This window comes from Zootoca vivipara, chromosome 15 (genome assembly GCF_965207765.1).
Source record: "Zootoca vivipara chromosome 15, rZooViv2.hap1.1, whole genome shotgun sequence".
Classification (NCBI taxonomy): domain Eukaryota; kingdom Metazoa; phylum Chordata; class Lepidosauria; order Squamata; family Lacertidae; genus Zootoca; species Zootoca vivipara.
Window position 1 is genome coordinate 17315922 of NC_142598.1, and position 26618 is coordinate 17342539.

At 46.4% G+C, this 26618-nt stretch overlaps 1 protein-coding gene across 2 annotated transcripts in view; it reads right to left on the minus strand.

Annotated features, from left to right (window-relative positions):
• SLC49A3 (solute carrier family 49 member 3) overlaps nucleotides 1-23434 on the minus strand; it is a 35368-nt gene extending 11934 nt beyond the window's left edge. For both annotated transcript variants that reach the window (XM_035140450.3, XM_088658746.1), the window contains exons 1-2: nucleotides 20994-23434; nucleotides 6589-6747 (exon numbers count right to left, since the gene is read on the minus strand). In XM_035140450.3, the coding sequence (XP_034996341.1) occupies nucleotides 6589-6747; nucleotides 20994-21158 (324 nt within the window). In that variant the 5' untranslated portion in view covers nucleotides 21159-23434. The remainder of the gene's footprint in view (nucleotides 1-6588; nucleotides 6748-20993) is intronic.
• Between the last annotated feature and the right edge of the window lie 3184 nt (nucleotides 23435-26618).

Consider the following 26618-nt stretch of genomic DNA (forward strand, 5'->3'; position numbering starts at 1 on the left):
GAGGAGGAGGCGCCAAATCCGACTCGGCTGCGTCTGAGCTGAGGGAGAGCCTGCCTGCTTTCTATTCTCTCGGCCATGGCGCTGCGCGGAGTGAGGGTGCTGGAAATGGTGGGCCTGGCGCCGGCGCCTCTCTGCGGCCTCATCCTGGCCGACTTCGGGGCGGAGGTGGTGCGGGTGGACCGCTCTCCCCCGCGCGGCCGTGTCGTCGGACATGCAAGGCTGCGGCAAGCGCTCCCTGGCGCTCGACCTGAAGCAGCCCCGGGGCGCTGAGGCGGCTCTGCCAGAAGGCGGATGTGCTCATCGAGCCCTTTAGACCAGGTGCCGAACCGCTTGTGAGTCGCAATGGGTCAGCGGGTAAATGTTTTTTTGGGGGGGCGGGACGGTGTTGGTGTCTCCCTTCGCAGCAGGGCGAAGGCTGTGGGGTGGGAGGCAGTTGCCGCTTCGTAGTAGGACGTGAAGGGTTGGTAGCGGGGTGGGGATGAGAGGCAGCCTCACCCCAAAACCGGTGAGGCCTCAAAAACGGTGGGCGCGGGTTGGACTCCATCTCCCAGCCGCCCCAGGTAACCGTGGCCGATGCTAAAGCATTGTGGGAGTTGCGTGCGCCTGCCGAGCCCTGACCGGGTTGGGACTCGGCGCGCGGCGCGCTGCTGTCTCTCCCGGGTGCGTTTCCTCGACAGGCAGCAGTGCGGACACCTCTGGAGTGAGGAGGATGGCGCTGGGTGGGGGGCAGCAGAGAGAGGAGGCTCAACCTCGAAAAGGTAGCCCAGAGGAGGAGGGGGAAGTGGGGCAGGGGAGAAAGTTCTGGACGCCGAGCGCGCTTTCCTGACTGCAGTGAAGCCTGCTTTGATTGTCATCGCAAGTTTGGCAAAGCCGAGCTGCTGCCCCGCTGGGCTCCTCGCACTGCACCGCCGCCGCCTGCTGAAGTTTCCTAGTCCGCAGAGGGGTGGGGTGGCGAGCAGGGAGACCTGGCTTAAAATGGGGGGTGCTCTGGTGCTCTTGTGCGTGTGTGCGCGCGAGGGAGAAGTCCCCTTTTCCTTACCCAGATGCAGCAGGAGGAGGAGGCTACCCCCGCGAGGTGCACAGACACACCCCGTTTCGCCTCGCTCCAAAAAAGGGAACACAATGCAAATGGTGGTTGTGTGTGTTTAAAGAACTTAACAAAAAAAAATAAGACATCCCCTGAATAAGCCATGGTGTGTTTTTTTGGGGGGGAAATAAATATAAGACGTGTCTTATTTTAGGAGAAACATGGTACACAGCGCTAACCCGCCGGAAAGCAATATTTGGCAAGTGTTTCTTACAGTCATAATTATAATATAGGGCGGCACAGAGTTAAATTTTTTAACTTTTTTAATGGTGGTGTGCCTCGTGATTTTTTTCACGGAACAAGTGTGCCGTGGCCCAAAAAAGGTTGAGAAACACTGAGTCAAACAAACAAACAGGTTGAAGAGCTTGCGGCCCAAAGCCGTTGTTAGTCTTGGGGGGGGGGGATTCTTCCAGCCCAGCCATCTGTTAATGCTTTCGCCTCCATTTTGAGACAAAGTTCTCAGCTACCAGTATTGCTTAAGGCACCCACAAATTGGTGTGTCGCCAAGTATCCAGACTCTCTGTGTGAACCATTTCCCCATCACAGCCAACAGGCTTGGTGGCTTGGTGGCTTCTGTTAATGATAGGCCTTATAACATGCAGTCGCAAGAAACATTTGGCTCAGCATCACACTGCACGGACCATTTGGGGTTTTTCTAGCAAGAACAAGGGCTGGGGGCAATAGAAAGCGGTTTAAAGTCCCTATCGTGATATCAGCTTCCTGATTTTTGACCTTGCAATGCATCACGAATCGTGATGTGTGGGTGTGCGCTATGCAAAAATATCAATGTGGGGGGAAACCGTGAAGCCAGCCGATGCTTCTCTCGGTTCCTGCAGCCCCTGTTAACTCTGCCGACTCAGTTATCCCCTGCCTCCTACACAAGAGCAGGTGCCAGCAAAAATCACAATGCACAAAAAACTGTGAAGCCAGCCAATGCCTCTACGTAGCTCCATCCTTGTTTCAGGCATTGTGATATATTGGCGTATTGCGGCGTTTAGCTGGTGAGAAAACCACAGTGCCCTGTTGGATCAATCCAGCAACCTCTGATGGATGATTTAGAAGGATTGGGTCCGGCATCACTTTCGCTGCGGGTGTGTGCCAGTATCAAAACTCAGCAGTTACAACTCAACGCAGCTCCTTCTTTGGAAGCTTCTTTGGAAGCGGCTTGGGACCCTCGTACCTACGGGACCGCCTCTCCTGGTATGCCCAGTGGAGGACCTTAAGGTCCACAAACAACAATACTCTGGAGATCCCGAGCCATAAGGTGGCTAGATTGGCCTCTACTAGGGCCAGGGCCTTTTCAGTATTGGCCCCAACTTGGTGGAACGCTCTTTCACAGGAGACCAGGGCCCTGCGGGATTTGTCATCTTTCCGCAGGGCCTGCAAGACAGAGCTGTTCCGCCTGGCCTTTGGGCTGGACTTAGTCTGACCCCTGTGTTTTTCTCCCTCATGGCTTGGATTTATGGACTACTTAAAATGAGGCTGCATTTTAAATTTTAATATTGTATTTTAATCTGTATTTTAATTAATTGCTTTTTATGTTTTATTGTAATTTTATTGGTGTTAGCCGCCCTGAGCCCAGTTTTGACTGGGGAGGGCGGGGTATAAATAAAAATTTATTATTACTATTATTCAGGGTTGAAGGTACACACAGTAGGCAATAAATCATTCATGGACGCCATAAAGCAGGGGGCTCAGCAACCTTTTTCAGCCGTGGACCAGTCTACCGTCCCTCAGACGATGTGGTGGGTCAGACTATATTTTGAAGGGGGGGGGGGAAATGAACGAATTCCTATGCCCAACAAATAACCCAGAGATGCATTTTAAATAAAAGCACACATTCTACTCATGTAAAAACACGCTGATTGAGGGCCGGATTGAGAAGGCTATTGGGCCGCATCCGGCCCACGGGCCTTAGGTTGCCTACCCCTGCCATAAAGATTCAGTCAAGTGTAGAGGTTTACTTGACAGACATAAAAGCATATTGGTAGCAAATATATACAGTGGTACCTCTAGTTACGAACTTAGTTCGTTCCGGAGGTCCGTTCTTAACCTGAAACTGTTCTTAACTAGAGGCGTGCTTGCTGCCGCTGTCCCGCCGGCACAAGATTTCTGTTCTCATCCTAGGGCAAAGTTCTCAACTCGAGTTTGTAACCTGAAGCGGAATCATAGAATCATAGAGTTGGAAGAGACCACAAGGGCCATCCAGTCCAACTGCCTGCCAAGCAGGAAACACCATCAAAGCATTCCTGACAGATGGCTGTCAAGCCTCTGCTTAAAGACCTCCAAAGAAGGAGACTCCACCACACTCCTTGGTAGCAAATTCCACTGCCGAACAGCTCTTACTGTCAGGAGTTTGTAACCTGAAGTGTTTGTAACTTGAGGTACCACTGTACAGACATTCACCCCTGCCATGGTCAAGGCAATATTCTCTGCTTCTCTCACCGCAAGGCTCAAGCAAGAGATTCACAAGAAGTTACAACAACAATGTAACTCGGCTGAGTATGGATAGTGGCACACACGTACAGTGAAAATGATGGACTGATACAACAACATGCCCCAGCCCTAGCAGGGGCCTCTGTGGGAAAGAGCAGGTACCAAGGCCCCACCTGGAAGCAAGGTGGTGCGCCGGCCAGTTTACGGAATCAGCAGGACTCCACTGCAAAACAATAGGCAGGTAACAATGACAGCAGAACAGGTATACTAGGCACTTGGTGTGGGGAAAGCCTTTCTGCAAAAGCATTCTTGACCTTGCTCAATGCCAGCCTTGTTGCATGGTGTTTAAAGTAGCTGCTGCCGAGGCCCCTAATCCAGATTGGGGCTGCAGTACAGGAGAGATTAACAAATTGCCTCCCCCTGCTTACCTGTGGTTTGTCGCAGAAGATAAGCACCCATAACAATTTGCTTCCTGAGAAAAACAGCAGTTTAGGAGGGAGTGCTCTTCATTGATAAGTTGGTGCAAGTTTCTGACACCACCTGATCTGGTCCTCCAAAACCGTTTTTTCTTTCTTTTTTAAAAAGTCAAGACACACAAATATGACCCCCCATTTAGCATCACCGTCTAGTTTTATTTGTGCAAAACATTAGCTAGGCCTCTGGGGATTCGATGCCGCTCCACATGACACACAACTGCACAACAGAGGGCAAGAAACCTCCATGAGACTGAGGAGCACGTTCTCACCTTGTCAACCTTCCAGGAACTACATCCCAGAAGCAGTGTTAGAAACTCAGATATATATAAGCCAGGCACCAAATGACTCCTTAAACCAGGCATGTCAAACCTGCGGCCCTCCAGATGTTTTGGACTACAATTCCCATCTTCCCCAACCACTGGTCCTGCTAGCTAGGGATCATGGGAGTTGTAGGCCAAAACATCTGGAGGGCCGCAGGTTTGACATGCCTGCTTAAACCAAGGCTGCAGTCGCCAAAACGGAATGTTTAGTTGCCATTTTTGGGGTAAGACAGCTCTAAAGTCTTATTTTTCAAATAACAAACGGACTGTGATTGATTATCAGTTAAATATCTGACTGGTTCAGGTGGCAACCTTGAGCTAGGCTAAGAACTTTGAGAACTTAAAGAAGAAAAGTCACTTGATCCAGGGACAGTCCACATATGCCGCATTGGCCCGAATATGAGCCGCAATTCTAAAATTCAAGGGGGGAAATATAAGCCGAATATAAGCCGCTCCTTTAAAATTCCGCAGGCAATCACACCTGTTCCATTTTACTGTATGTCTGTCTCAGCAGCGATATCGTAAAAGCCAATTTTGGTAAGGTTGCAAATTTCAGCCACACTTTAACTTTTCACGGTCGGAATTTGGGGGGAAAGTGAGGCTTATATTCAGGCCAATACGGTATATTGGCATATTCCCACCTCTCTTCCTTAATGGTGACACGGACCATTCATAATGTAAGAATATTCTTCACAACTGTGAGCAGAGCAGAGGGGTGGGGTAAGTGAAGGCAAGATGATGAAGATGATGATGAAGATGATGATGATGGTCAATAATAATAATACCCCACACATCTGGCTAGGTTTCCCCAGCCACTCTGCTTCCAGCAGAATATAAAAACATAATAAAACATCAAACGTTAACAATTTCCTGATACAGGGCTGCCTTCAGATGACTTCTAAAAGTTGTGTAGTTCTTAATCTCCTTGACATCTGATGGGAGGGCGTTCCACAGGGAGCGCACTACTGCCAAGAGAGCCCTCTGCCTGATAGCTACAACTAATAATAACCGTGTTGTTCATTGCTCTTGCTCAGGCTGCACAGGAAAAGCAAAATGGTTCCAGAAATTCATTCCGATTGTGCCGATAAAATATAACTGATAGAATTCTACAGGATGGGGCGTGAATGTGTGAAAACAGACCAGATCCAATGATCCCCAGATGGGCAGAGATGTCGGGTGCAATCCTGACTCCCAGGCACCTTCACTTAGCCACAAGTGGTTGAAAGCCAGGTGCAGAATGTGCCTGGCACCTGGTTAATCTTGAACACTGGCCAGACGCCGTGGGAGTAGGAACGGAGAGAAAATCCACCTTTGTGCAGTTAGTGAGTTTCTACACAGACACAAAGTCGTCTCTGTCCAGGCTAGCAAGAGGCACTATCAGAGTACAAGGGCACATTCCAGCCAGGCAAAAACACTCGAGGGAAAGTGAGAAGTAGGGCTGGGGAGAACTGAGAGACCTGGAAGGCTGGATTTGGCCCCCAAGCCTGTAGTTCCCCACCGCAAGTCTTGAGGACACCCTGTGCCCTCCTGTGGTTGTGTTTTCTGCAAGACGTCAGCAGCAGGGTCAGTCGTACCTAGGCTCCCTTGCACCCTTGGCAAGGAGATCAGGAGATCCCTTGCACCGAGTGCTATTTTTCTAGAAAAAGAGGTGCCGGAACTCACTGTGAACGCTCCCTTGCTCTCTTATCATGGCAATGGCGCCTACCTGAGAGGTGCCAGAACTGAGTTCCTAGAAGTTGCGGCTGAAAAAAAGCCCTGCTTGAGTCCTTGTCAGAGGAGACGGCAGCAGAGGAGCCAGAATGGGGAGTGTGTGAACAGGCAGGTGGGCTCCTAGCCACTCCTAACCACCGGGGAGAGGCGCATTTTTTGTGTCCCTGGGCCCGCACCCTTGGCGAGGGCCAACCTGCGCAACCCCAAGGTAGGCCCTCCCATCAGATGTCAGATAAACAAACAACTATCTGACTTTTAGAAGACATCTAAAGGCACCCCTGTTTAGGGAAGTTTTTTTATGTCTGATTGTGTTTTTAATATTCTGTTGCGAGCCAGCCAGAGTGGCTGGGGAAACCCAGCCAGATGGGTGGGGAATAAATAATAAAATAATAATAATATTAATTATTATTATTATTATTAGCCCCTGAGCAGGGGCGAGCAGAAGCCTGTTGACCATTTGTGATCTTCTAACAAAGAAATCCGCTATAGATTTCCAGGCAAATTCCCAGGTTACTGCTCAAAAAACCGCCGCTTCACGCCAGTCTCCATTTCAACTTACGGCACATTTCAGCCCGACAGTGTCCAGAATCCATATTGCTATGAGCCCGACTGGAACGGATATCACAAGGTACACGAGGGAAAGCCAGTTGACCATATCCATGGAGGTGTGAAACCGTTCTGCTGTTTTATCAGCCACTGGAGCGAACGTCAACCATAGCTGCAGATGGAGAGGGAAAGAGGTTATAGCGTAACAACACGAAACCCGGAGGTAGTTTCCAATTTCCAACACCTTTATTGGCATATATACAGTGATACCTCTACTTACGAATTTCATGCGTTCCGAACGCACATTTGTAAGTCGAAAAAATTTGTAAGTCGAATCCCATAGGAATGCATTGGGAGGAAAAATTCGTAAGTAGAAGCAACCCTATCTAAAAATTCGTAAACCGCATCCAAGATGGCGGACGGAGCTCCATTCGTAAGTAGAAACATTAGTAAGTAGAGTTATTCGTAAGTAGAGGTACCACTGTATAGCAATAAAATCATATAAACCATCTATACAAAATACAATTCTGAGACATACAATGAAAAGGGGACAGGGGAAAGGGATAATGAGTCCTCGGCGGTCACTATTGTGTAGGCCCAACTGCCCCAGATTTTACTTCAAAAATTCTAGTCAAGAATTGCACCATAACTCTAGTAAGTGTAGGAGAGTCATCGCTCAGCAGGAACTGGGGCACGAGTTGTTTATTGGAGGGGGCGCAGAGCCACAAAGAGGACACCGAGGGATCATCACATAAGGTGTTAAAAAGTGGGCGGTCCAAAATCATGTGGTCCATAGTCAGGTACATCCTGGCCACAGGTGCAGAGTCTGTTCTGGTAAGGGATGCCTCTGAGCCTTCCAGACAACACGGAGGATGGAAAGGCATTCAAGCGGGCCAGCATAAATACATATTCTACGATGTAATGGGGTGACCAGATCATAAAAATATTTAGGCATCATTCCATGATGAGGTTGCAGCCCCAAATAGGCAGGGGAACATACAGAGGGCTGAAAGGGATAAAGTTTTTGGGATTCATTATCTAGCAGCCTTGCAGGTAGTTATGTTTGGGGTGCCATCTGTGAGTAGCGCTGTCGAGACATAATCAGCTAGCTACTATGGCCATTTGCTACCAAATCAGGCTGCAACCCTACACCTGCTTACCTGGGGATAAACCCCCTTGCACTCAATGGGGCTTGCATCTCAGGAGACATGGATAGGATTGTGCTGTCAGCTTTGCGAACAGCCACTCCCTGTTTTTCCTTTTTAAATTTTGTTAAATTTATACTCTTCAAGTTTATACATTTCACTAATTTTACAATCATTTTGACATTTCAAAGCTTGACTTCCTCCCCCCTCTTCCTGCGGTTCCTTAAATTTCTTTTTAATATCTTCTGCATGTCCAAATTAACTTAATTTGCTCATTTATTCATCTTCTTAAAATATATACTGTTATGAAGCTGCAGGTTATTACAATAATCCTGCCAATATTCTTATCTGTTTACAATTTATCTGTAAATATTCAATAAACCATTTCCATTCTTTTATTTAAAAACTGTTATCTTGATTTCTTATTTTTCCGGTAAGTTTCGCCATTTCTGCATATTCCATAAGTTTTTGTATCCATTCTTCCTTTGCTCAGACTTCTGCTTCTTTCCATGTTTGAGCGAGTAACATTCTTGCTGGGACGTGGGTGGCGCTGTGGTCTAAACCACTGAGCCTAGGGCTTGCCGATCGGAAGGTCAGGGGTTCGGGGTTCGAATCCCCGCGACGAGGTGAGCTCCCATTGCTCAGTCCCAACCTAGCAGTCCTGCCCACCTAGCAGTTCGAAAGCACGTGAAGTGCAAGTAGATAAATACCGGTAGGTACTGCTCTGGCGGGAAGGTAAACGGCGTTTTCGTGCACTGCTCTAGTTCACCAGAAGCAGCTTAGTCATGCTGGCCACATGACCTGGAAGCTGTACGCCGGCTCTGTTGGCCAATAATGTGAGACGAGCGCCGCAACCCCAGAGTCGGTCACGACTGGACCTAATGGTCAGGGGTCCCTTTACCCTTTACCTTTTTAATATTTTTGCTGCTGTAGTAGCATACATGAATAGGTTTCTATACAATTTAGGTGGTTCAGTCCCTATAATTCCCAAATAGCCACTCCCTGCTTTTCCTTGGGCGTGCAGAAATTACCTCCACATAACCAGGCTTTGCATGGCGGGATATGTCTGTTTCTATTAGGCCACAGGTGACTAAAATAGGGATTTATGCAGAAGAAAGCTAGAAAAAAAACTATCTGCAAGCTTCGTTGCCAGGCGGTGCTTTAACATAGAATCATAGACTTGTAGAACACAGTTACAGGTAGGTAGCCGTGTTGGTCTGAGTCGAAGCAAAATAAAAAAAAATCCTTCAGTAGCACCTTAAAGACCAACTAAGTTTTTGTTTTGGTATGAGCTTTCGTGTGCATGCACACTTCTTCAGATACACTTGAAACAGAAGCAACCAGACCCTTATGTATATTCAGAGGGTGGGGGGGTGATGGGAATGGGTGATGGGCTGTAAGAGTGGTAAACCTGTTGATGGCTGTTAACGACTGCTGATTACTGCAATAGGTCATGCGGGGGGAAAAACAAGGGCTGAGGCTAAAGAAAGCTTGATCATGCATAATGAGATAAGAATCCTATGTCTTTATTCATCCCAGGTGGCTCCCTCTGCCTGAAAGCAAGATGAGCACCACACCCCCATAGTCACCTTTGACTGGACTTAACTGTCCAGGGGTCCTTTACCTTTTACCTTTTTATCTTGCTACATGGTCAAAACGAAGGATCATAGATTGGAAGGGACCCTGAGGATCATTTAGCCCTCAGGTATATGCAGCTGCCCCATATGGGGATCAAACCTGCAGACTTACCACTATCAGCACCACGCTCTTACCAACTGAGCTACCAGGTAGAGAGACAGGAAGCTTGGATTGCGCAGGGCCAGGAAGGATTTCCTTTAAGAGCGGGATAATGTCGACACATGTTGCTAGAGCTGAAGGTGACTTAAAGCATCCTGCTTAAGAACCAGAGACAAATCCAGGCAAACAAGCCATTTAGAACATTAGCAGCTCAATGTTCCGAGCGGATTTGTATTTTAGCTGGGAAGGTTCCAGGCAATTAATGCGATCTCAAATTAGTGTTTGGCTGGGGCTCAGGAGACTGATGCAAGACACATGTCTAGGCAAAAGGCAAATTATATATTTATATTGATCTATCCACCTGCATCCTGCTTTTACATTTTTCTAGTGTGCCCTGCCATACGTGCATGTTTACACCAGGCAGGTGTCACGTAAGTCCCACATGATAACTCAGAAAAAGGGAGCATGCAAATGGTTACGTCCTCCCCTCCCCCATGAAATTTAGTACACATGTATTCTAAGACACTTTTGATGACTAGAAAAATCTGCACACGGGGCATTTGGGCATCTCTTCGCAAAACCAAGCAAGGAAGCAAAGCATCATATGCTAAGAGCAAGCTCATCCCCAAACCAGAGGAAGGTATCAGAATGTTTAGGACAGGCATCCCCAAACTTCAGCCCTCCAGATGTTTTGGACTACAATTCCCATCTTCCCCGACCACTGGTCCTGTTAGCTAGGGATCATGGGAGTTGTAGGCAAAAAACATCTGCAGGGCTGCAGTTTGGGGATGCCTGGTTTAGGAGAACCTGCATGTTAATGTAAGTGCAGCCAAACCTTCTTTTAAAAAGCAAAAACAAAACCCTAAGGTAGGCCAATGAGCCTGCAATACTGCCCAATGGGGACAGAATGCTGTTTTTTGAGAGGCAAACTATTCTGGGGTTCACTTGACCCTCCAAGCCATTGGGGAGGGGTGCAGGGGGAAACCCCATTCTGCTAGTGGGAGTCCTTAGTTGAAATAAACGCAGGGAGCTGAAGTATTTGGTAAAAAGGTAAAAGGACCCCTGACCGTTAGGTCCAGTCGCGGACGACTCTGGGGTTGCGACGCTCATCTCGCTTTACTGGCCGAGGGAGCTGGCGTACAGCTTCCAGGTCATGTGGCCAGCATGACAAGGCCGCTTCTGGCGAACCAAAGCAGCGCATGGAAATGCCGTTTACCTTCCCGCTGTAGCGGTTCCTATTTATCTACTTGCACTTTGACGTGCTTTCGAACTGCTAGGTGGGCAGGAGAAGGGACCGAGCAATGGGAGCTCACCCCGTCATGGGGATTCGAACTGGCGACCTTCCGATCGGCAAGCCCTAGGCTTAGTGGTTTAGACCACAGCACCACCCCATGAAGTATTTGGTACTTTGATTTATTTACTTATTTAATGCATTTGCAAACAGCCTAATCATTTGCTTTCCTAAGCACTGTACAAAAAAAACCCCTATATATAGAAGAAAACACTCTTGTCTAGCGGGTTTGGAATGAAGTGTCTCAACAGCTGTTTTAAATTATTATTATTCTTTATTGAATTTATATACCGCCCTATACCCAGAGATCTCAGGGCGGTTCATAGAACGAAGAAATACTTTCTTTTGACCCTAAGCGCTCAGAAAAATCTGTCAAAATCTTCAGTCATTCGAAAACTAGGAAGTTAAATTAAAAGAGTTAACATCGGGGAGTACCTTTTATGTGGTAAACAAGTACGGTATATTTCGCAAAATTGCAAAGAACACCTGCAATGTTCTGTTCAAGGTCAACTTTCAGCCTTTCTTAAAGAGACATCCTCGCTTGTCAAATTGTCAAGAGCAAAGAACTCTGAACTGAAATTGCCTAAGGAAATGAAACTAATGAAGCCTTAATGCTATCAAAGAGGTTCTCCGACAAATTGACAGAGCCCGCCAAGCTAATTACAAGTGGAATATGGTAATCCCAGAGTGAAGGACGCAGAACTCAGGAGCAGGTAAGCAATGTGCAGAGGTGGGGAAAGAATATGTAGAGCTGAAGATGCATTGTTATGAGAATTATAATGTCTAAGATATGAAATAAATGTACCAAGCAAACACATAAATAAATATATAAATAATCCCCATGTCTGAAACATGTCTGAAAAAAGTCCTAAAACCATTTTCTCTCTCCCAAATTGACCTCAAATGTTTCTCTGCAAGGAGGGAAGAAATGAGAAAAACCTCCCCAATCTTTCTTTGCTCAGAAATCCTGCTTAAGGGCACATTTACGATATGAATAAAAGGGACGCGGGTGGCGCTGTGGGTTAAACCACAGAGTCTAGGGCTTGCTGATCAGAAGGTCGGCGGTTCGAATCCCCGTGACGGGATGAGCTCCCATTGCTCGGTCCTTGCTCCTACCCACCTAGCAGTTCGAAAGCACGTCAAAGTGCAAGTAGATAAATAGGTACCGCTCCGGCGGGAAGGTAAACGGCGTTCCCGTGCGCTGCTCTGGTTCGCCAGAAGCTGTACGCTGACCCAGAAACTGTACGCTGGCTCCCTTGGCCAGTAAAGCAAGATGAACGCCGCAACCCCAGAGTCGTCCGCCACTGGACCTAATGGTTAGGGGTCCCTTTACCTTTACCTTACGATATGGCAAGCCTGTGATCTGGACTTAGGAATTAAGTATTTATCATCACAAAAGAATAGCCAGGTAAAAACCCATCAACAGGTTTCATGTCAGACAGGATTCTATTGTAGACCACCCCTTCTGTGATGTATGTATGATATATTGGGGGGTGGTGGTGGTCTTGGGCTCCAGGGTGGGCAATTTCAAAATGTCTATATAAGGGCTTGTGTACCATTGTTCGGAGTCCCTCCTGCCTCCAGCGTGTGGTTGTGACCACCCTGTTCAAGCAATAGTTAATAAAGATCAGGTTTACCAGCTGCTTTGCTTCTCAATATTCTCTGGTTGGCCTCTGTTATTTTCTCCTACTGATAGAGAACCTACAAAAGGACTCTACCGTGTTTCTCCTAAAATAAGACACGTCTTATATTTATTTTTCCTCCAAAAAAACACACCATGGCTTATTTTCAGTGGATGTCTTATTTTTTCGAGCGGGAGCGGGGTGTACAGTTTTGCTAAGCAACGGTAGAGATATCGCAAGGAGTTTGCTGCCTTAATTAGTTAGCTAGCGTATGCATAGTCAATAAGGCACTCAGGAGGCCAGGCATTTCTATTTTGAATCACAATGTGCAGAGTCGAAGAAAAAAAGGGCTATCAGAAAGAGCCAAGCACTTATAATTTCTTATAGTTCGGAATATGCAGAGTCAAAAATTAATCCTCAAGAAAAAAGACAGTCCGAAAGGCAATCCAAGCGCCAAGCCTCGATACTTTCTTACGATCCCGAATGTGCAGAGTTATAAAGTTATAAGAAAGTGGTAACAAAGAATCATCCAGTTATACTTTCCTCAGTTCCTCAGTCCTTCTTGCGCTCTCCATCTGTTTTCTTCTCTCTCTCTTTCCCCCCCCCCCACCCCCTTTGCTCTTCGTAAATTCCCTCTGGAGCTCAAACCGCTGGCAACGCCCGGATTTCAGGCTTCCTTGCCGGGTGGAGGGAGAGCTGCTCTTGGCGTCCGTGGTACCGCTCCTCCAACTTCAAATGTCGGTTTCCCGGGAACCGTCCGACGCCACAGCTCTTTCCCTCAGAGTTTGGGGAACCCCCCCCCCGAAACTTTTTAGGAGGTCAGCAAGCCTCTAGACCTCCTTTCCCCACCTCTGCAAGTGCGCGCCCCGTAGAGCTCTCGGAGCAAGAGGCGGCTGCACGGGAGCCGCTTCGGGGAGCACAGCGCAGCGCGAAGAGCCTAGTGAGAGGCAGCTGCGGCTGCAGGTGAAGCCCGGGATCTGCGTGGGCGACTGGGGGCGAACGCCCTGAGCGCTGCGGTGGTGGCGAAGAGGCGCCTGATCAGCCCGCTTCTCAGCTGATCGGGCGCCTCTTCACTACCGCCGCAGCGCTCAGGGCGCTCGTCCCCAGTCGCCCACGCAGATCCCGGGCTTCACCTGCAGCCGCAGCTGCCTCTCACTAGGCTCTTCGCGCTGCGCTGCGCTCCTCGAAGCGGCTCCCACCCCCGGCTTATTTTTGGGGGATGTCTTATATTTATTCTAGTAATTAAAAGCCTGACATGGCTTATTTTTGAGGACCGTCTTATTTTAGGAGAAACACGGTATATGGGCTCTTGGGTACCCCATAAGGGAAAAGGAGCAGTTTTTTCTTATAACACATTAATAAAAGAGTGCTCTTTCTCTTACATGCACATGCACACAAAAATCAGCATGCAAAAACAATAGCCATCTTCTGTTATTAGAGATGGGAAACCTTTTCTAGCCAGAGGGTCACATGCACTTCTGGACAACCCATGCTAGGCATGGGCAAGGCCAGAGGCAAAAAAGGATGAGAGCATTCTTCTTCTTTTTTTAACCTCTGTGCAATAGGCCTGTTTCTACAGACATACACATGCTCCTCCCTAGCCTCCATCCAGGCAAACAAACAACATTATGGGAGTTACAGGTAGGTTGGTCTGATGTAGTCGAAACAAAATAAAATAAAAAAATTCCTTCCATGCATGCACACGAAAGCTCATACCACTGACAAACTTAGTTGGTCTCTAAGGTGCTACTGGAAGGAATAATTTTTTTATTTTGTTTCAGCATTATTGGAGTGCAAGGGCACATTTCAGCCAGGCGAAAACAATCAAGGGCAGTGCGAAAAAGGGACAGTGAAAGCTGTGCCCAGGCAGGGTGTGTGATACCCGAGGGGAGTCCCTGAGGACCAGATTCAGACCTCTGGCCTGACATCCCTCATCCTTGTTCTAAGATGCTGGATCCAAACCACCGTTAAAGACCTACAAGCTTCTTGGTGGTTCTCCCTCCCAGTTTTGCACTCCTAGGAGCCCCTCCCCATCCTTTGTAGTTGGGGTGGGGTTGTATCCTGGATGATGCACTGACTGCCTTGTGGATGTGTGGGAGAAAAACGGTGGCCTCAAGAGAGCTGGAAGAAGGCGCTGAACAGATGCCTGCATTAGCTGTCAAAATAAGTAGCTGCTACCGGCACCCGCTCATTTTTCTCATTTCACTGGTTTTAACAGAGTTGGCCCACACATTCAGTTGAGGATCATCAAGTGATGCACGTCAATGTGCAATATGGCCACTAGTCCACATCAATCCTGTTGTTTTGTGCATCTTGTCCCTCCGAACGTATCGCTGGTTGTTTGCAACGTAACAGAAAGCAGATTGGTTCAACTGGAAACAAACCCGGACGACTCCTTTTGCTTACAGAAACTTTTTTCTGGGTCACAATGAAAACCAATGAGAGGTTAAGTGTGGTGAATAGATTAATTGTCCAATTAAGCAATTAAGCCATGAGTAAAGTAGTCCAGAGTATAACACAGTTTTTGGAGTACGTATGACTAAGGAAATTAAAAGACGCCTGCGTATTGGGAGAAAAGCAATGACTAACCTAGACAGCATCTTAAAAAGCAGAGACATCACCTTGCCAACAAAGGTCCGTATAGTTAAAGCTATGGTTTTCCCAGTAGTGATGTATGGAAGTGAGAGCTGGACCATAAAGAAGGCTGATCTCCAAAGAATTGATGCTTTTGAATTATGGTGCTGGAGAAGACTCTTGAGAGTCCCATGGACTGCAAGAAGATCAAACCTATCCATTCTGAAGGAAACCAGCCCCGAGTGCTCACTGGAAGGACAGATCCTGAAGCTGAGGCTCCAGTACTTTGGCCACCTCATGAGAAGAGAAGACTCCCTGGAAAAGACCCTGATGTTGGGAAAGATGGAGGGCACAAGGAGAAGGGGATGACAGAGGACAAGATGGTCGGACAGTGTTCTTGAAGCTACGAACATGAGTCTGACCAAACTGCGGGAGGCAGTGGAAGACAGGAGTGCTTGCCGTGCTATGGTCCATGGGGTCAAGAGTTGGACACGACTAAACGACTAAACAACAACAATGACTAAGGAACAGAAGTAACTCAGCAGGCAATAAAGACTAAGAACTCTGCCACAGATAAAGTCTGCTGTTCTTCTCATTGAAACACGACCAGTATCAGGGTCAGGAAGTTTTGCCGCCTGAGGCAAAACAGAAGATGCTGCTCCTACCTCCTTCATTGCAGCCACTGCCCCACAACTGCCACCATCTCTTCCCACAGCCCTACATCCTTTTCCTCAGCAACCCCTTCCCTCTGCAATGTGTGCTGGAGGTGGCAGGAGAGTAAGAGGAAGCTGGAGAGGAGAAGGCAATAGCACGTGCCTGAGGTGGACGCCAGATCTGCCGCCTGAGGCAACTGCCTCACCTCACTTCATGGGCTGGGCGGCCCTGACTGATATCCTGGAAAGAAGGTAGGTTGGAACACCTCTAATCATCGCTCGGCATGTTTATTGGGCTTGCTCTTTCATTATCTGAACTTCTCATTGTCTTTATCATTGTTACCTTTTCATTACTACTTCTCCACAGCTCCACCCCACTCAGAGCTCAAACCAACACTCCGTTTCTCAGTAGACATATCCCTCAACCAACCAACCAACCAACCAACCAACCAACCAACACAGGCAGGAACTGCTAACTCCAGAGGGTAAAGGATCCCTGGACAGTTAAGTCCAGTCAAAGGCGACTATGGGGTTGCGGCACTCATCTCGCTTTCAGGCCGAGAGAGCCAGCGTTTGCCAACAGACAGCTTTTCGGGTCATGTGGCCAGCATGATTAAACTGCTTCTGGCGCAATGAAACACTGTGACAGAAGCCAGTGCGCACGGAAACACCGTTTACCTTCCCGCTGCAGCGGTACCTATTTATCTACTTGCACTGGTGTGCTTTTGAATTGCTAAGTTCGCAAGAGCTGGGACCAAGCAACAGGAGCTTACTCCATCACAGGGATTTGAACTGCCGACCTTCCGATCGGCAAGACCAAGAGGCTCTGTGGTTTGTCCCACAACTTTACCTTACCTTACCTTTACCTTTACTCTGCTGTAGCAACCTTCAGCAAAGAGTCTTGTGGTCCCTTAAAAACAAACAGATTTATTGCGGCATAAGCTTTCAAATGTGGTGTGTGCATGTGTGCTGTTGTTTGCGCAGCGAGGGGAAAGGCCGGGCAGTGCTAGAGATAGCTGCTAGCATGTCATGGTACTACGTGAAGCATAAATGAAGAAAGAATTAACATACGAGCCATTCATGGCAGGTACAACCTGTTCCTGACTAGAAGTCGTTGGTGTTCTCTTGGCCTCAATTTGTTAAAAAACAAACGAAAATCGAGCTAGTTGGAGAAGTAGACAGGGGCATGAGCATAGCTGCCAAGTTTTCCCTTTTCTCGCGAGGAAGCCTATTCAGCATAAGGGAAAATCCCTGTAAAAAAGGGATAACTTGGCAGCTATGGGCATGAGGCTCTTATTGGCTCATATTGGTAGTTCCTTGAGAATATTTTGTATTATTTTGAGTAAGCCGCTTAAGTACTGTATATAAATCTTGTTGCATACATAAATTACAAAAACAAAGAGCAAGAATAGCTCTTTGCATCTCCAACTGAGATAGAACGAGGATCTTTCCTACTGAATATACATTATCTTTAACAAACCATGTGTTTTTATTTTTCACACTCAGAGTCTCTCTGTGCGATTACTTCGCTGACTTCTGTTTCAGTGTATCTGAAGAAGCCTGCATGCACACGAAAGCTCATACCAATGACAAACTTAGTTGGACTCTAACGTGCTACTGGAAGGAATGTTTTTATTTTGTTTCCAGGGGTAAAGTGTGCTCCTCGAACAGTGAATCAGTGGTTTTGACCTTTAAAGCCCTATGCGGCCTAGGATCCTTGTACTTACGCGACCGCCTCTCCTGGTATGTCCCGCAGAGGACCCTAAGGTCCATGAATAATAACTGCTTAAGGGTCCCGGGCCCTAAAGAAGCCAGATTATCCTCCACCAGGGCCAGGACCTTTTCATTGATGGCACCAACCTGGTGGAATTCTCTGTCCCACGAGACTAGGGCCCTGCAGGACTTGATCTCCTTCCGCAGGGCCTGTAAGACAGAGTTATTCCACCTGGCCTTCAATTTAGCCTGATCCTCCATTCCTTTTTCCGTTCCCTTTTTATATGAAGAAACCCTACTGGGTCCCCACATTTAAATTCTTCCCTGGTCTCCTTGCTGGCCTAAGCAGGACTAACCTGGCCAGTTATCCCTAGAGATGCTACATATGTTGTACTTTATGCTGTTTTTAAGCTGTTTTTTAAAGTCGTTTTTAATCAATGTTTTATATTTGTTGTTAGCCGCCCTGAGCCCGGTTTCTAAACCGGGAAGGGTGGGGTATAAATAAAAAAGTATTATTATTATTATTATTATTATTATTATTATTATTATCACATTGGCCTGCTCAGACACCAATAGGGATGGAGAACTCTTTATAGTCGTACCTCGGTTTAAGTACGCTTCGGTTTGAGTACTTTCAGTTTAAGTACTCCGTGGACCCGTCTGGAATGGATTAATCCACTTTTCATTACTTTCAATGGGAAAGTTCGCTTCAGGTTAAGTACGTTTCAGGTTAAGTACAGACTTTTGGAACCAATTGTGTACTTAAACCGAGGTACCACTGTATCAGCCCAGGGCCACATTGCCTTGTGGGTAACCTTCTGGGGGCAACATACCAATGGTGGGTACAGCCAGACACACAGCTCCCTCCTTCCAGGCAAACCAGAGCTAGCACCCACCTCCCCATGTTCTTCTAACATACATATGAAGGAAATGAATGGCAAGGGTGTTAGCCTGATACTTCCCATAAAAGTCTTGTGGCCGGGAGTTCCACGGATTAATTGCTCTTTGCTGAAAGAGGTACTTCCTTTTCTTGGTCCTGGATCTGACAACCAGACTCCTTACGTGACTCCATGTTCCAGTTTAATGAGAGGGGAAAACATAACCCGCTCATTGCACCAAACGAACTTGTTGCTGGGCTACAACTCCCATCTGCACTGAACATTAGCCATGCTGCCTCAGCTCTCGACCAAAAAGCTCCAAACCTTTTTTGTCTTTTGTCCTAAGAAAGGGGCCTTTCAACCCCTGGAACAGTCATAAAATGACCCCCATCTCAAACATTGTCGCTCTGCAACTGGAGCCAGCGTTTTCGTTGGACCACCTGGCTAAGCAATATGTTTTCCACAGCAGCAGAGACCTGATTTAAGTCATTTCCTTCCCAAATTTGAACATTCCAAGCTCTGAAAGGTGCTGCAGCACAGGAATTCAACACTTGCACCTTCCGAATTCTTCGCATTCGAAGAATTTGCTCTTTGGCGCTCCAATAAATCAATGAACAAAGGAAGCAAACAAGACGCACCTTTTAATTTAGTCCCCCTGCTGACTCTATCTAAAGGCAAATGGGACAAATTTGCAAATTGAGAGGAGTCGGGGCTTGAACTCGTCTCGGGGCTTTGGTGTAGGGGAGGAAGCAGCACTCTGCACATGTTCAGAGGCTCTGGATTGTTATCCCACCAAAACAGACTCCCACGAGAGGTGGCGGACTCTTCTTCCTTGGAAGCTACTGAGCAGAGGTTGGATGGCCATCTGTCAGGTATGATCTAGCTGAGATTCCTGCATTGCAGAGGGTTGGACTAGATGACCCTCGGGATCCCTTCTAACTATGAAAGTTTATGATCCTCCGGTTCGGTCAGACTGCGACAACAGCCTAGGAATGGTTAACTCAGGATTTAAAATACTCCATGCAGCTCAGAACATCTGGTCCCAAGAGCTTGGAGAAAACTGGGAGGTCCCATGCACAGAATCCATTTAAGGCCCTCTTTTAACACTTTAATAGTCATTGCTTCCCCCAAGGAATCCTGGGAAGTGTAGTTTGTCAAAGGTGCTGGGAACTGTAGCTTTGTGCAATCTTAACAACCCCTTAGCACCTTGAACAAACTACAGTTCCCAGGATTATTTGGGGGGGAAGCCACAACTGCATAATGTAAGACTAACAAATGGTGTGGGCCTAATGGGAGTTGTAGCCAAACAACATCTGGGAACCTGAGGTGGAGAAAGGCTGGGTTTGAGCATTGTACCACGGAAACCCCCATTAAAATCCCTACCAGGCCAGGTAATAAAAGCATTCTGGGAAATGATATGTAACGAGATAAAAAAAAGTTTAAATTAACTTTTATATATATAAAAAACCAGAGGATTTCTTATTAGGAATTGTAGGTGCTGATATTCCAAGGGAACAGAAAATACTTTTTATGCATGCAGCGACAGCAACACAGATGCTAAATAGCCCAGAGATGAAAAGAAGATAAATCCCCTACCAGAGAAGAATGGCAAATTAAATTGTTGGACTATGCCGAAATGGCAAAACTGACCGGAAAGCTCAGGAACCAAGAAGACCAAAACTTTAACGAAGAATGGGAAAAATTATAATTTATATTGGAGACTGTAAACAGATGAAAACATTAGCAGGACTGCAATAACACTTGTAAGGTAGTAAGTTCAGTCATACCTCGGTTTAAGTACGCTTCGGTTTGAGTATTTTCAGTTTAAGTACTCCGCAGACCCGTCGGGAACGGATTAATCCACTTTCCATTACTTTCAATGGGAAAGTTCGCTTCAGGTTAAGTACGCTTCAGGTTAAGTACAGACTTCCGGAACCAATTGTGTTTGTAAACCGAGGTACCACTGTACTTAAACTGAGGTACCTCTGTACTATGGAGACAATGGAGTTATATTCAATATAGAATATTGGAAAAGATGCAGTAGAAAAGTAGAAAAGTGGAAAAGGCTTAATAATAGGACCCAAAGGGGAAGGTGGGAAATCCAGAGATTCGGAGGAATCTGTAAGTGTGGATATGTATGGTTGTATTGTTATAACTTTATATTTGTAAAATCAAATAAAAATAATTTCCAAAAAATAATAAAAATCCTTACCAGGCCAATCCCTCTGTCTCTCCAATCCTAACCTACCTCGCAGGGATGTCGTGTGGATCATGCATAGCTTAGTTGGATAGAGCATGGTGCTGATAACACCAAGGTTGCAGGTTCGATCCCGGTATGGGACAGCTGCATTGCTGGGGGGGTTGGACTAGATGATCCTGCGGATCCCTTTCCAACTCTTAAAAAAGAATTCTACCGGTATGATTCTAAGCCATAACACGGGGAGGCGAGACCTTCTGCCCGGCGCCTCGGAAGCTAGAAAGGCAACGATTTAAAACGCAAGCTTCCAATGACAGGCGCTTTGACACATACGTCAGGCTTGCTAACAACCGAGAACACCCAGCCGCGCGGCAACCTCTCCGCTTCCGAAGCAGCTCCAGCCACTTTGAAGGCATTTTTAAAACTTTGGGGTCGCCAGATCATAATGCACCGTTCAAATTTCCCTCTCGGCTCCCGAAATCCCTGCAGCTCCAAGCCGGGCCAATCGAAGGGCTGTTTCGATGGGGGAAACCGGCCCGCCAAAGGTCTGGGAAGTTGGAGACGGGCAAAAAAAGAGAGAGAACCAACCGCGCGCGCTCTTTACGCACCATGGCATTGGAGCAATTGAGCAGGCAGACGACGCCCAGCAGCAGCCATCGCCGCTTGTAGACCTTGTACGACTGCGGCGGAGACTCGGCGACGATCTTCTCCAAAGAAGTCCCGGACAGGCGGCTCCCTTGCCGGTTGTTGCTGCTGGCGCTCTCCGCGTCCATGTTGCGCGCTGCCTGCGCTGGCCGGTTTGTTGGCGCCGCGCTCGGGGCGCGCTGCTTTTCCGGGCGAGCCAGCACGGCCCGCGCGGCTACGACGCCCCCGCTGCCATCCTGCCCGGAGGAGCCTGGGATGCGCCCTGGATCTGCCGGGCCCGGGGAGGCAGTTGCCACATCGTCGGCGAGCGGGGCTTGAAAAGCCGGTTCCTCCTAGCCTTGCCTCCGCTGCCCCAGACGCTTCTGTTTCCCGTTCCCCTTCTCTCGGCCGGGAAAAAGAAGCCGCCCACTTGCTGGCTTGTTCCGAGGCACTCCGGGAGCGCCCTGCAGGGTCCTAGCGCCTGTTACTCGGATTTACCGGTATTTTTATTGCATTTTTTCATTGATTTATCGTTCTTATTTGAGTTTACAAAACCAAATACATTTCCATATAAAAAGATTTCTCTGAATCTTGAGACCTCCCCCTATCCCCTCCATGAGTCCTAATGCCAACATTTTCAACTGCATCTTATATCAGAATCTATGTTTTATATCTATCCATATGATCCATAGTATTTGTTACATTACAAGTGAGATTAAAATCCTGCTAATGTTTTCATCTCCTTACAGTGGTCTCCTAAATGAGTAACCCCCCCCCCCCAAAAAAAGTCTTTTATGAATTCCATGTTTTCTGACCTAAATCTAGACTTCTTTTTATTTTTATGTTAAATTGTTTTTATTTTAAAAAAATTGGGTTGCAAGAGTCTTTGTTTTCAGATCATAAAGTCCTTTCTACAGATCAGTTATATTCGATGGACGTTAATGATCCGTTGTTTTTTTTTAAAATAGCTCCCTGCTCACAGATCTGCAGCCTCTCTGCTGCCTGCCTCTGGGTCAGCCTTTCCATTTTTCATAGACTTGTAGGGTTGGAAGGAGACCCCAAGGGTCATCTAGTCCAACCCCCTGCAATGCAGGAATCTTTTGCCCATTGTGAGGTTTGAACCCGCAACCCCATAAGAGTCCCACACTCTACTGACTGATCAATTTCTTATTTCATTTATTTCATGAAATTTGTTCACAGCAAAAATGGATAATAGTGCCAATTGAGGTGTAGCTTGAACCATTTCTCTGAAAATATTGTTTCAATAAAAAATTTGGACCGTAATGTCCGTGCCCTTGGGTGCAGATGAAAATGCACTCCTCTACTTCCACATCCTCTCCCAACAACTGGAAGATTGATTGGAGGTGATGCAGGACAGCTGAACTGCAATTCGTTTGAATTGCCACATGCAATTCATTTTCAGTGCAAGCTCTATCATTCTGGCTGATACTGTTGTAAATATCTTTCCCCTCCAAAGACTTTCCCATTCATTCTCTACAACAAAAGCCAAGCCATGAATCCCCTACTTTTGAAATTTTTGATATCTCTATGATAATTTTTGGTATGCGAATGGTGCTGCGGACCCCCTGGGTGGGCTATGCAGACCCCCAGTTGGGAACCACTGTTCTACAATGTTCTTTTGCTGTGTCCTATATAAGCATCAAATTACTGAGATTTGCAAATTCCACGTTTACGTATAAATACACACACAGCCTTTTTGCCTGGCAGTGACCCAAGACAGCTCACAGATAAAATAAGAACAGTTAAAAACATAGAAAAAGTAAAAAAAAAATCATTAAAAACCAATTGAAAAGCAATAGAATTAAAACTACACAGTGTGTGTGTGTGTGTGTGTGTGTGTGTGTGTGTGTGTGTTAGAGCTGGAAGGGACCCTTAGGATCATCTATTTTTATTATTATTATTATTGTTGTTGTTGTTGCATTTTCTATTTTACATAAACAAATGAATTGAATACACAGACATATAATCCCTTTTGACTTCCCTCCCTCCCACACTATGTATCTTAATGTAATGATTTTCCCCTCTGCATCTCTTTCATAACTCATTTGTCAATCCATAGTTCCAATTTTTACTACAATGTATTTAATTGTTTACAATAGCTTTTCAAATAAATTATAAACTTCCCCATTCTTTATTAAAGATGCCCTCTTCCTGGTTTCTAATTCTGCCTGTAAGCTGTGCCATCTGGACATAGTTCATCAATTTTGTCTGTCACTCTTCTTTGGTCGGAGTTGTAGACCCTCAGGATCATCTAGTCCAACCCCCTACAAAACACAGTCGCAGCAAAAGCAGCATGGCTCCATCTGTGCCGGATTTATGGATAAGCTAAGCAAGCTATAGCTTAGGGCCCCACTCTCTTGGGGGCCACCGAAAAAAAATTTAAGGAAAAAAAACCTGGATGTACATTTCCAAAATATAAGATAAAAAAGAAATAACATAAAACCTGCATACAGCAACAGTGTTTTGTGTTGTGTAGGCTCCTATGATGTAAGTAATGGGCCCCGCCTGCTAGCCTGCTCCCTAAAATATCCCTGGTTTGCTCATTATGAGTCTTTGTAAATTGTGTTTCTAAAGGAACTTTTGCCAATGTGTTTGCATTATTAAGTTTGTTATGAAGAAAAAAAATCATTTCATGTTTGAGCTTAACAATTATTTCACTATTAATATACTTCTTCTTAATTGTATTTCACGATTAATAGACTTCTTCTGAATTGTATTTCAGTTCAACAATTACTTTGATAAAATACATATTTTGTTATGTGCAAATGGCTTTAGATACCTATTAGGTCCATAGATTACCATATAGCATATATTCAGCGACAATTTGTTGTTGACAGAGGACAGCTGGACAATATAAAGGGCCCCATTACCTTTAGTAGCTTAGGGCCTCATCAAACCTAAATCTGGTCCTGGTGCAGCTCCCTGATTAAATGGCAGCTCCTCAAAGCCTGTTGCAACAAGAACACCTTTACCTGTTGGTGGAAGGATAACAAGGAGAGAACCAGTCTAACTACCATAGCTGCCAAGTTTTCCCTTTTCTCGCGAGGAAGCCTATTCAGCATAAGCTAAAATCCCTTTAAAAAAGGGATAACTTGGCAGCTATGCTAACTACTCTACTGAGGGAGTTCCAGAATCTGGGAACTTGTGGGGATGCCACCCCTCCATCTGTATTACAGTACAATTGTGGCTTCCCGCAAAGAATCCTGGGAACTGTAGTTTTTTTCAGGGTGCTGAGAGTTGTGTATGTGACCTTCCTGTGTTGCTCAAACTTCGGTGGCCTGCTGATGTTGCACTACAACTCCCACCATCCTTAGCTAGCAGGACCAGTGGTGAGGCATGATGGGAATTGTAGTTCTACAACAGCTGGAGACCCAAGTTTGAGAAACACTCCTAGACTGAGATTGGGAGGGACTTCCTCCTGCTCAGATTTGAAGCTCATGGTGTTGACTTGTCCTCCCCTGCCCTGCTTCACCAACTTCACCAGGTTCCTGTGAGGATAAAAATGGTGGAGCTCCGTGTATTGTGCCTTGGAAGAAAGATGAGCTGCAAACGAGATAAATAAATTCTGTATCCAGGGCAGCTGTCTATCAGCTCCATCTGGTACGCAGACTGAGACCCTACCTGCCCGCGGACTGTCTTGCCAGAGTGGTGCATGCTCTAGTTATCTCTCGGTTGGACTACTGCAATGCGCTCTACATGGGGCTACCTTTGAAGGTGACCCGGAAACTACAATTAATCCAGAATGCGGCAGCTAGACTGGTGACTGGGAGGACTTCCCGTCTGCCGCGCTGGCGGAGAGGCGCAGAAACCTCGAGCTCCGAGGTTTCTGGCTTAGCGGAGGGGGGGGAATTCCGCAGGGGCGACGCGGACCCCAATAGAACCCCGGGTTGAGCGTCCCAGGGGCAAAAAAGCTCTGCAGAGCTCCAGGAGCGACTCTCCTGCTGCCCGGTAAGCTCGTAAGAGCCCCGAGAGCCAGCGGAGTTGCAGTCGCGGGAGCCATTTTGAGCACCAACGTTACCTCCACGAAGCAAAGCTCCAAGACTACAGCCTGCAAGCGGTGGATTCTTTCCTTTAAAAAGAAGAGATTTGGATCAAGTAAGTCAAAAATTTGCGAATTGGACTGAGTAATTGGCACTGGAAGGAGGCTTAAAAGGGAAGTCAGCCCCCCCCCCACTTGAGTAATGGACGATGCAGTAAAGCTGTGGAAAGCTCAGAAATTTTCTTTTAAAAACTTTTTCCTGATGCAGAGTAAGGGAAAAAGATAAAGTGTGCATAAATCTCTGCAAAAGACTGTGATTTGACAAGGGGAAACCCCCTGTGAACTTGGAGTCAGGTCAAAGGAAGAACCGGCTAGCCGTCTTTATGGCGTCACAATAGAAAAAAATGCGATTGTATGAGTCTGAGACTGAGAGCTGCAGACAAGTAAAAGAGGAAGCTTTAAAAATGAATCTCAAGGCTACTCAGTGCTGAATTTGAGACTGAATAATAAGAGAAAAAGTAAAGAAATAGAGGTTGGATCCAGTTCAGACGGGACTTTATTCTTTTAATATTTGGAAAATATAAAACAAGGACAACAACAATACCACTTCCTGCTCTGCCACAATTATGGAGGAGGAGAGCACCAACAGGAAGGAAGAGAAGGTTCTGGACTGTGAGAAGAATGGTACACAGTGGGACTTGATTTTGATAACAATTTTGGAAATGACCGGGGAGATTCGCAATCCTAAAGGTGTTGCAACAAACATGGATGAGAGGACTGATGAACTAATAGAACTGAATTCTGAAATAGATGATCCATATGAATTCAGAGAGGAAGAAGAGGGAGAAGAGGAAGAAGGACTAGGGGAAGGACTAGAAGAAGACGCATGCTGTGATTTGATTTTAGGGAAAATTCTGGAAATGACAGAGGAGAACTGCAGTACTGAAGGAAATGCAATAACTACGGGAGAGATGACTGCTGAACCAACAGAACTGAATTTTGAGACAGAAGAGGATGAAGAAGAAATCACTGTTTCACCGTTGGGAGGGGTGAAACAGGGAAGTGATTCAATTCAAGAGTCCCCCAAAAAGGAGGAAAACAAAAAGGTTGTTACCCCAGTGAGAGAGGGGGAGAAGGAAGCAGGTGGGGGGGGGGCAGAAAGAGAATGGGATTGAAGATAACATGTTGGGAAAAAAGCAGGGGGGGGGCTGAACAAAGTTTAGTCCGGGACAGAGCAGGAGTGGGGTGAGGAGGAATTGGGGTGATTTTTATAGGTGGATAAAACACGGTTTGAACTCGGAAAGTATTAAGGGGGTAGATTTAGTTTCGAGGGTGGGAATAAAAGGGGGAGAGATTTTGTAAATTAATTATGAATATTTTTGGGTAGAGAATATTGGGTAATAAAGGTAAAGAGAAGTATGAAGGGTAAACAGCTAAGAAGAAGTTTTAAATTGGGAGAAAGAATGTAATTCTAGATTTGGAAACTGCAACAATTAGTTATTAATAAGGAACTCAAGAAGGGGAAATGAGGAAGTCCGAAATGTTTAGATTAGAAATTAGATAATATGATTATGTCTTTTTTTAATTTTAATTTTGGTTTTTTCTTTCC